This window comes from Macrosteles quadrilineatus, unplaced genomic scaffold (assembly GCF_028750875.1).
Source record: "Macrosteles quadrilineatus isolate MER2022 unplaced genomic scaffold, UCM_ALF_1.0 Scaffold_1__1_contigs__length_201487025, whole genome shotgun sequence".
Classification (NCBI taxonomy): domain Eukaryota; kingdom Metazoa; phylum Arthropoda; class Insecta; order Hemiptera; family Cicadellidae; genus Macrosteles; species Macrosteles quadrilineatus.
Window position 1 is genome coordinate 10,803,169 of NW_026542594.1, and position 12,097 is coordinate 10,815,265.

Below are 12,097 nucleotides of genomic sequence, written 5' to 3' on the forward strand. Positions count from 1 at the left end.
GTTTTCCCATTTTTGACCCTAAAAACACAAAACTGTGATTACTTTCTAAACCATTTTGTAGGGAAATAACTTAGTATATTAAAGTGCTTTTATGCCTAATGGTCAGAGAGAAAATAAAAAAAGTGTAATTTAAAATTCCCATGTTATTCTTATGAAGAAAATTAAAACTGTTGTAGTTTACTTGTTTATGGGTATATTTTGAAAAAAAAATTGGGGAAATTTATTTCATCCTATACTATTGACATATGGTCAAAAAACATGTTTTACCTTCCCCGTAGCAGCAAACCTAAGTACTCGTTAAATCTAATGTTTGTTAAATTGAAAAAAAAGTCTTATTTATGGAAATATTTTAGTAAAAATGTAATCAGACAAGTTGAAATTCGCTTTGTCTGCAGGTTTGCTGCGGCGGGGGTATCATTTTACGGTGTTTTGTTTAGGTTCATACCAATACAAGATAGATCAATCAAGATACAGTACCACCATTTTCTGTTTAATTGTTTTGAAGATAACATTTTAGTCCCACTCACTAAAAGCCTAAGCTTTTTGTTGTTCTAGATAGGGTAGCCTACTTAAAAGCACTGGAACTTTCATTTCATAGTGTTTTGTTTAGGTTCATACCAATACAAGAAAGACCAATAAAGATACCACCATTTTCTGTTTAACTGTTTGGATGATATTAATATGAGTTGGTTATAGATTTTTTTACTAATTTTAACATTTATGATTTTTTTTTTTGATTTATGCAATAACATGGAGTAAGCGTTGAGTTCATAAAGTGTCCACATCCATAATTTGTTATGGGTAACAAAACATTAAATAGTGGCTTGTGTAAAGGTTGTATTTGTAGTTATTTGAAACTGGCTTCTTTATGGATGTTTTTTTTTTTTTTTGTAGCTGGAGGAGAAGAGTATAGAGCTGGAGGGGACGAGGGCTAGAGTGAGGTTGCTGGAACGTCTACAGGCAGCCAAGTTGTGTGGTGACTTGACACATAGCCACACACTCCCCCCGCCTAGCCATGAGTCTCCACCCGCACCTCTACTGCCCCGCATGACTCTACCTCTGCCCCCACCACAAGACAACAGCAGCAGCACAGAGTCAGCTCACCACGATAGTCCCCGCAAGAGACCTCCTAGCAAGATACCTCTCAAGTCCTACACGGCACCAAAGCCTCCGTCGGGGAAAACCACTCCCAAATCCATCGCTCCGCCCAAAGTCGGCAAAGATAAGAAGGAGAAGAACTGGGACCCGGTCACCAGGAGTATGAAGGACACCAACAAACGTGAATCTCCCAGACCTTCCAGTAGGGAGAGTGTTCACACACCCTCCAGTGTAGGGAGACGAGTTCGCAAAACCTCCAACCAAGACGGTAGTTTTTCCTCAACCAATTCCATCCCCTCCATGCGTCGAGACCCTCCCTCCTCTCCTGCTCCCAGGAAGATCCCCTCGAGAGACAGGATTATTAACTCTGATAACGAGTCTAAGGTACGCCCTTCTAAATTGTCTTTTTGGAGTAACTGGCTTCGAATGTCAGGGCCTTCTTAATCGGGCACTGTTTTTGTGGGCCGAGTATTATTGCTTAGCGATTTGCTTTATTTGCTTCTTATCAGTTTCATTTTAACAGTTCCGCAGGTAACACAACCCTCCCCTCTCATTCCCTTTCATTTACCCGATCTTGGACGATGGTCAACATCGGAACATAACCAGGAGCCACTTCCACCACTTTTCATAATTTGTAAGTGGATTTTCATTTTATTTTGGTTAATTTGCTGTATTATCTTTTATTTGCTGTGATTGGTGTTGTGGTATCTTTGATAGGGAGGGCTTGAACAAAGGTTAACTAGTCGAAAGTAATAGTGTTTGCTGGTTTTTCTTCATTTTTGCTTATTTTACTAATAATTAAGTTTATTTGTACATCTATGTGGTATTTATTAACCCTCCAACTGGCAATGGGCAAACTCTGTAGTGGCAAGGCATTTTTGGCAATTTTTTAGTCATATTTTTGAAAATGCATATAAACTAAATCAGGGGCGTCACACGAAAAGAATATTAGGGGGGGGGGGACACTTTGAGTTTCCCAACTATTTTATGCGGATTTCCCAATGATATTGCATGGATTTCCAAACAATTTTACACGGATTTCCTAATTATATTATTAAAATTTCCCAACTATATTGCTCAGATTTTCCAACTAGTTAATAAGTTCTTTAATATCTGTATCTGATTTAAACATATAACAAGAAATGAAGGTTTCTTTTTACATTATTGATTTGACTATCAATGACTGTCAATCAAGGATATTTGGTTGTGACTGAAGTGTCTCAACAATTGTTCACACTGTAGGTACATAAAACATACTACTATAACTCAGAATGCTGACCGCGTGGAGCGCCTGTCAATTCGTAGGCATTGTATGCTGGTGGCGCTGCTTACGAATTGACAGGCAAAGCTCCACGTGGTCAGCATTCTGGGTTATAGTAGTATGTTTTCTGTCCTGTAGGTCTACTGATCAATACAGTAATTTTACAGCCCCTTAAAATCAATTTTTCAATAAACACTCAGTGGATACGGCTATCCGCTATCCACGCACAGCTCAAAAAAAAATTTCCCTAAAAAGCATTGAATAACTTCCGTGTAGACCTACTAATGTATATGTTACGCAACGTACTATAGTTACTCAATAAATTAATTTCCAACACTTTTTTACTTAAATTATTAATTTCCAACATAAGGTTCCTCAAGTTTTTTTCCGTATACTTGAATTGTTCGTAAAATGAAATGAAGTAAAATGAAGAATTTAAAAATAGCAAGAGACTAAATATTTAGAACAGTAAATATTGACATAGGTAGAAAATTTTGAAATTTTGAAAGTAAAACTTTGCTGCATGAACCAAAATCATGTAAAATTCCCTGCATTGAAATGTAAAAAGATTTCAATTACTATTTATTTTTACAAAGTTATGACCCAAAAACACTAAAATGGCCAAGTTTCATGATTTTGCATTACAAATTTTAAATAAAAACCAAATAAATGTGTTATCATCGATAAATGTTGAAAAAAGAACACATTTTTGTAAAGGCAATAACATTGGAGATCAAATTAAGTAAGATTAGCTAATGGAAAATGATCATTACAATAAATAATAATATAAATGACTTTTATAAATGTTTATATCTTTCTAGAAAAACATTTTGTTATTCACACATGTATACTGTATTATTTTTAAAACGCATAAAACCCACATACCAACTATATAAAATGAAAGAAAATGTATTCCCCTACATAAATATATATAGTTATAAATATAATAATTATAAAGGCAAATAAAGTTAAATAAATATTTTATAGTGTTTATTATTAAATACTGCTGCGCCTTTTTCACGTGGCGATCAAATAGTTTGTACATTATGACAAAATGTTTCAAAAACGGGCTAAATGTAATGTCCCAAACCTCAAGTTTTATAAGTCTTTCCACAAGAAACAGTTTACAAACTAAATATGTACAAATTTACAACTAATAAATATGATTCAAAGTGATAGTCACACTCGCTATTCGTTGTTAAACATTCACTAAAGTTCACAAAAACTGGCTAAAAATGGTGTCTCAATTTTCTAGAAGTATTGTCAGATTTCAGTCAAGGCACAATAAATAATATAGAAATAAACATTAACAAATTTACAACTTATAATCACGATGTAAACTGATAAAGTAAAATCACCCCAAAACTTGACTTGTTAGTTGTTGGTCAGCAGACATTGAGGTTAGTAAGTCAGACAATTATTCAGAAGAATAACAGCTGATAACTTCAGCACCAGTGGTGCAATCTAAAACAATTAAATACCACAAGGCAGGAATTTCATAGACAATGAGATAATTTATCATATTATCATCTATTTAATATATCATATATTTCAGTGAATAAAACGTGTTTTACAACTGCCACTTCACAAACACGTAAAAATTGCTTGATTTGTTTTTGTTGTGTGAGATCATTATGTAATTATATCAAAACTATTTTTGCACCTTAATATAGGAAAATTCTTCCTTATTGCAGTGGCACCACTCGTTTCTTTGTAGACAAAAAATATCCTTTGTTATATATATTATATTGAATAACTTCTTGATTAGCATCGTACGTGTTATTAAATTACCCGTATGTTATTAAATATATATATATATATTTTAAAACCATGTTTGGCAGTATTGGGACACGTAAATGGTGCAACTGATATGCAACTGAAATGTTCGGTCACTTTAGTGAGTGTGTTTTTCGGTCACTTAATTACAGTGATCTAATTGTAAGATAAAGATCATCTATGTAACAAAGTACTAGTTTAGAATCTTATCTTTCTAAAAGTATAAAGATTATTTCATTTTACAATAGTTTTTAAGCATTTAACCTTGCAAAACACAACTATTATAGTCGCTGCCACTACAGAAACCACCTACCGCAACTATTGCCAGTTGGAGGGTCCTATTCAGTCTCACACTGGACAAAGTATGAACTTTATATATGGTTGAGTCATTACTGCCTATTCAAAACACAATTTCTATTTCACAAATTAACAGTGTTCATTATTTTCCCAAGTTTGTAAAGAACCCTTTTTATCACAGAATTTAGTTTTTCAACTGTGCATTACCATTGCAGGAATACAACATACAGAAATATATAAACTTAAGATATATAATATATATTTATTTATTTCAAACCGTCTTAATATTTTGGGTGCGGTCTGTAACTTGTATTGATGCAACAGAAATATACAACAGAATCATTATAATTTATGTAGTCATAATTTGATTTAATAAATATTTACAGGTTGAAGTGAAACATCACAAAATTATTTTTGCCAAAAAATACTTAGTTTATTAATATTTCATCAAAATCTGTGGTCATTACATTCCTAGGAATTACAGTTAATTGTGGAGTTTTAAAATTATAGTCATGACAACAGTAAATAATAAATTATTAGAGTTTGTATTTTACAAAATGCTTTCAATAGAGGTTTTGACTTGTAGAAAAATTAAAAACTGCAGGTAATGATTTCACCAGAAAAGCATGAGACCCGCTGGCTTGGGGCAAAACTAACTTCAAGACTTGAAACATGATTTGCATGAGCATGATCCAAACTAACACCTTTGTTTCATAACTAATTTACTAAATATCAAAAGTAAAAATTGCGTATTCCCTAAATGGGAAATTTGCTAAAACTGTGTAGATTTACTAACACAACCAAATTTATTTTGGTAAAGTTAATAATTTTTTAACATACCCCTCCTCCCCAACTTGGTTCTTTCCTGTTCCCATTTAAAAGTATGTATTTTAAAATTAGTTGAAGTATGACTATTGAGTAGTTAGTTTCTCAGAAGTTGCAGTATTTACATACTGATTACTAAGCTGTATTACTCACAGTAAGGCATATGATAGTGTGCATAGATTTTACAAATGAATTGTTAGTTTGTAATAAAAATAATAACGTGATGAACTTGCCAATGATGCCTTGTAGTCAAAACTTTTATTTTATGTATTTTTAGAAACTAAAGCTAAGATTAGCATAGTGGATGTAATTATTAGTTGTTAACAAAGATTTGTTTTGGAAACAGTGCATCCTTTAATAATTCTGATAGCGGTTCATTCATGAGACATGAGTTATTTGTGTTTCAGAGGGAAGTAAGTAGGCTACAATTGCATATAAACAAATTTTAATTTGTCAAGCAAAAAATAATAAATTTTTTATGTTTATACCTTACTTAATTAACTATCGCATCTAAAGCCTTTGTAAATCTTATTGATGCCTTAAGAGTTGACAGTGGCTCATAAATCTGTCAAAAAAAGAAATCAATATTTTATGGAACTGCAGTTTTTAATTTTTAGAATCAAATTCAAATAGGTAGTCTTCTTCAGTTATGACCTTTTGAGCATTCTTTAATAATATAAATATTTATTATATATAAATGTTTAACTTTTACCACAAGCAATAGACAACCTGGATTAGTTAGCCTACCACAGATTAAAAAGGATTAGTTGTTAATGACAACTAATCATGTAATCCTCTAAAATAAAGCAAACTTTACATACCCCATAAAAATATAACCTCACCCTTCAAAAAATAATCTTCCCAATTTTTTTTTATAGGCCTATTTAAAATGAATTTGTTTATGGTATTATAGATAACGCACTTAGATTATAATAAGTGATTGACTCAAATGATAGGAACATACATTTAACTTTCAAAATTGCTGATATCTTTAAATTTTATGTGGCCGTAATTCTTGGTTTAAGAGTTCTCAACAGTCATCTATGTGGTTCGGTTGTATAAAGAAGGCTTATCACACATTTGCCACTACAAGTACTGTATCATCAATTGTCTGTTTGTTCCATGGCCCGGGGTGTAGACAGTAACCCTCCATCGTTTTGTTTGTAGTGTGTGAATTGAGAGTGTGTGTGTTATAGCTGGCCGAGTACCCAGATTCACTCAACTCTGAGGACCAGGAGCTGGACCGTTCATTGCCGTCACGACTGTGGCGCAACTCTAGCGGTGACACTGAGTACTTCGACAGCATCGATGACCACTCTAGTGTCTACAGAGAGGCACTCGCCGAGTGTGACTCACTCGAGGCAGAACTCGGTGATCTTGTCTGACAATAGCTCAACCCGAGGAGAAGGCACTTGGCAAATCATTTATGTTTCCCAGTACCTTTCATCACAAGGACCTAAAAAAGCCTTTTTTGAGCCAAGGTTGTAAATATAATATACATATAAAATACTTTTTAATAATTTCCAAAACGTAAATTTTGTTCTTTGTTTTCCTTTAAAAATGAGCACCCAAAAGGATTCCCATCTTGTTTTTATGCTTAGCATTAAAATTCAAATTTACTCCATACATCAGGTTGTTTTGGAAAAGCTCAGTGGAAAAGTTGTTTTGGGTGGTTTGCCCATTTACTTATATCAACAAACAAATGATATAACTCTTAGTAATCAGTGGTCTATTGCCTTACCCATCTACCTATATAAAAATGATTTTTACATCAAGAAATAAAACTATACAAATGTTAAATATACACAATTTATCCAATTTAACTTTTGTTTTAATGAATTCAAGTTTACTAAAGCTTTCCTATTTTACCGTTTCTAAATGTATTTATTATGTTTACTAGTGGTCGTCCATTTCTTTTGATTTTCTGTTTATATTTCGTCACCAGCATGGCAACCCATAACACCCATGTTATTTTGTTTTATTTTCAATTTATTTTCCGTGCTTGTTTTTGAGCCTATTTTAATTTATAAAGGGATTCTGCACATCTACAGGAAAATATCTTTCTAACAGTATTTGTAGATTTTAAATGCGATGTACTCGAGCTGAGAAAAAAGGTTTTCAAAAAACATGCTTGCCTATTAATATATAGGATTACTAAATCGTATATCAAGCCTAGTGTATTATTGTAGGTTCCTTAAGAGGTGTTCAAGATTCAATGCTCAGCAATGTTTATATTTACTCTTCTATCTACCTACTTGTTTACATTTCACTTGTGCCAAATGCTTTCTCCTCATTACCATCATTGTTGTGTTTTAATCCTGTGTAAAATAATTGCTATGTTGATATTAACTTATCACCTACAAGAATCATTGAGGTCACATGAAATAGTAAAAAAATCAATCTATTTTTGTTTAAATTTTACTACACATTTTGTACCACCCCTAATTGTAGAATCATATTGTTTAGTTTATTCTTTGAATATTGACTTTGTAGGCACATTTGTTCTAAGTTAGGGTGTTCTTTTGATGTGTGGGTTGGAAAATAAGATAATTTTATTAAGTTATTGGTAAGTTAATATCAGCATAGATCAGAATATTTTGAATGCTCATCAAACTAAACCATTAATTGTCATTCTATAATATTTTTAATTTCATCAAATGGCAATCATGTTTTGGGTTCCTAACATCCTATGATTTTTACCCCTAAAGGAGACAGATCCTTGTTATTGAGAGCGTACACAAACAACTGAGAGCGTATCCACAAGAGAGTTTTTGACTTGATCAAATTCAGCCTATGTAACTCAGGAAATCAAAATAGTAATAATTACTTGTGTTATCTTTTGAGTTATTTTACATGTTTACTATACAGTATGAACTTGCCTTTATTTTATTATCTACTTGATGGTTTGAATATTGTTTTGCTAAGCTTAAATTTTTACTAAATTTTGGAACAAATTTTATTTTTACCCTAACGAATACTAAATTGTAGCTCTGCATATTGATTAGGAATAGAGTAGAAATCACTTATGTTAGTAAAAAATATACAATATTTTTTCTTAAATCAATTTAAATTCTATATAAAAAAATGAAGGAATCTTTTGGAAACATTGATCTGAACAATAACTTAAAGAAATGTATCCATTTCATCTCTCCCCTAGCCCAGAATTGCACTGTTTACTTAAACCTAGTTCAGTTCAGTTTGCTAAAATAACACAAACCTCACGTATGTACATGTGTATATCTAACATCACATTAATTCAATAAATTCTTTAATGTAGCGACCTATGTGTGATTGTGTGTTATAGCAGTGAAGATTATTAAAGTCAAGTATTAAAGAGTAAGTGCGGAATGGAGTGAGATACCTTGTTTAGCTTTATTGTGTGCAAATTCTGTTTGCTATGAGAAATTGATTTTCATTAGAAACTTTGTTATTAAAAGGTTGGTGGCCTCTTTTAACCTCGTATTTGCCCGTCACCTAGGTCTCAGGCCTATTTTTGCAATGTCTCCAGTAAAGCAAGGTGTGAGCCTGAGCCGGTACAGTATCTTATCTTAAAAGTTATAGCACAGACCTCAACATAGCTGCCGTCTGTCATCTTTTAAATTATTATTTTGTGTTGAATTTTTTGTGGTGTGTTGAGTATGACTATGATATCTTTTTTCACCAAGAAATATAATTAATTGCTAATAAAAAACCAACAAATCCCACTGTTCCAGTGCATCAAACAGTTCTGATTATTGGCCATAGCTAAAGAATTACATTGTCTTGGCCACAAACAAAGCTACACATGGCATCTCACCTATTCCATTCCATCAAAGCTTAAGTTATACAACCCACTTGTTCAGCATTGACCTAGTAAAATTTTAATAATGATGTAGTAAATAAATACTTTAGTTTGTCATGACAAGACTAATGAAACAATCCTATCAAATATCAGATGTGAAAAAAATAAATAAATAAATAAATTGCATTTTAATGAAGATACAGGTAATCTAGATATATATATATAATTATTGCAGTATTCACACCTCTCTACTAAAGGAGTTGTCTTCAAACAAACATGAAAACAAATTAAATAACAAAATATCCGTAACACATAGGAGGGAGGCAAGGATGGGTTTGACTAGTTGCAAACCTGTTTTTTAGAATCCTTGATACAAATAAACTAGGCAAAAGACAGCTACCTTACCTATAACATAGTCTATGTTAATATGTGAGTTCTATTGTTAACTTCTGTTATTAACTTAGATGTGAACAAAAAAAATACAAGCAGTTGGTTTTCAAATGTCCTTTTAACGCATTTGGTTTGTGATTTAATTTCAGATAATAATTTAAACATAATAATTTAAGGTTGCCTCAGAGAATCTTAAACCATCATCACTCTTAGAATAATATCTTTGTAGGCACAAATACGGTACATATAAAACTATCTATTTCATGTTTGTGTTTTTAAGTATTTTTGTAAAAGTGAATTAAAGGAGAACCTTGTAAAATAGTCTACAATAATTAATTTCCAATTTAGTTTAAACTTATTATCTTACCGTCTTATTCTATGTTGAGATTCCAATTTAATGTTATTGTAGCAAATTAAGACACTTCTGTTCCGTTGACAACTAACTTTATTAGATCTTCTAGAGTGATTCATTTAATTTTATCTCATTTAAAATCATTTTGAACAAAATGTTCTAATATTATTTCAATAATTATTACAACATTGACTATCCCTCTTTTAGATAAAAAATATCTTTCTCAACTTAAAAAAAAGAAAGAAAACTTGTTGTCTAGTCGTTTTTTTCCTGCTGGTATAGGCTACTGAACCTTTAAATGTTGAAACTTAAAAGAATTGCTCAAATAAGAAAAGTTATATATTATTATGTCAAACAAGCACAAGTCCTTAACATCTTTATATGTACAGTTATAATTGGTACATTGAACAGTAAACACAAATTTGTCCAACTCCTAAGTTAAGAGTTTAGGGATATACAGTAGCCTTATTAATTTTTCTTTTAGATTTCTTTTTTTCTGTCCATTAATGGATTCAAACAAAATTCTCTTATTCTGAAAGAGGGTTTTAAGCTGCAAGTTTCTCAATCCAATCAACTGGTGCTTATAAAACTTAAATCAAATCAATGAAGTACAGAAATGAAGTTTGTACAACAATCACTTTTATTTACCTAGATAAAACTTGGCAAACTCTGTTGGGTAGCAATTTATATCTTGGCTACTGTAATCCATTTAATCTTCAATGACATTTATTCCAAGCAACATTATTTTGTTTGTTTCACTTTAGTTATTTACAGATGTATATTTATTCCATTGTCCTAAAGGTTTTGTTTGGATCAGATATTGTCAATAGATTTTTATCATGTTTTACATTTACCCTACTGTTTTCATTTGTTTTTGTTTAAAAATGTATATTCCAACAAGCATTTATTTCTAATTTTTGTCAACATTTTATCGTCAATAAGGAGTGAATAGCTTTTTTTGAATAAAGAAAACTTATATTTATAAGCCATAAACTTTGATGCTCTAATTGTTAGTTATTCTGATCAAATAATGCCATAAAAATGAATAGTTTAGAATTAATAGATTTATACTTCACTTTTTCACAAGTACATTAGAGGTGCCTATTTTGTAAATAATCGAATGCATTTGTGTATACACTCCAGTTTCTTTTCTGTGATACTTAGTGTATAAATAGTTATTAGAAATGTACAGCAATATAATTATGTTACATACAAGTGATATTTGTTTTTGTAATTGTTCCACATTGTAAAGGTTTTGTATAATATGTATTTTTGTTTATATTAAATACAGTCTTTTATTTTATGATTCATAGGTGTTGGTTTCCATTTCACTATCCTCTACATCTAATCTTTTTCCAGAGAGATAGTTTTTTGAAATTTACTCAAGATTATATAAGTAATTTGTATCGCTTAGTTACATATGCCGCTGTATATTATTTAGATAATACTAATAATAATAATACATAATATAACTATAATAATAATATAGGTTAGCATTAAAAAAACAAAAATCATAAATTTAGATTATATGAATAAACTTTTTATTAAATAGAAATATATATACCGGTATCTCATTACTAGGACCGAAAGTGGCATTTTCTAGCGTGCGCTCAAGTTTTATATGTGAGGCAAAACCAGGAAAACCAAATATCACGTACAAGGCATAGCGGAGGACAGGAACAATGCAGCAAAAACTGGAAAATAGCTTTAGGTACGAGTTATAAACAATACTTTTCATCATGACGCAAAAATACACAAATACCGAATAACATTCCTCAACAACATTAAAATAGTTTTAGACCAGTAAAAATCAACTTTACAACGTGTATATGGTTTTATGATTACACAAATTTTAGATGTAACTTAACTTTATTTGGAATAATTGTTTGACTAATATATTCAATTCTCTGTCCTAACTTATAAAAACAAACGTGAAACATAACGAGACCTTCAAGCCAGCATTTTATGGCCAGGTAGCTGTACTGCTAAACCCCTGGTGCATAAATAGTTTGACAAACCTCAACTGCAAGTGTTAGTTTTGACGTGCACTTACAAGAGCACTTGTCCCGGTCTGCGGACAGTGACATGGTAGCTCAGTTGGCCAAGGCACTGCACTGACGAGTGTCTTTATGCTTGGGTTCAATTCCCGTAAGTGAGCAATCCATATCAAGCTTACTAATGTTTGGCTTAGCTGATCAGAGGGGCTTGGGTGGAAGTTGAAATGTAAAGTATTAAAGTAAAGATTACGGCATTAGTGAGTTTGAAAGGGATTGCACACAACACCTGTTTACTTGTTTATACATATGTATAGGAGGAG

General features: G+C 31.6%; 1 protein-coding gene across 5 annotated transcripts in view; it reads left to right on the plus strand.

The window, feature by feature from the left end:
- Positions 1-11,088, plus strand: part of LOC129001726 (uncharacterized) — a 142,939-nt gene extending 131,851 nt beyond the window's left edge. For 3 of the 5 annotated variants that reach the window (XM_054429137.1, XM_054429146.1, XM_054429155.1), the window contains exons 5-6: positions 895-1,482; positions 6,454-11,088. In XM_054429137.1, the coding sequence (XP_054285112.1) occupies positions 895-1,482; positions 6,454-6,642 (777 nt within the window). In that variant the 3' untranslated portion in view covers positions 6,643-11,088. Of the gene's footprint in view, positions 1-894; positions 1,733-6,453 lie in introns of all 5 variants that reach the window. The other 2 variants (XR_008491488.1, XM_054429167.1) reach the window with 2 other exon arrangements.
- Positions 11,089-12,097: the final 1,009 nt, after the last annotated feature.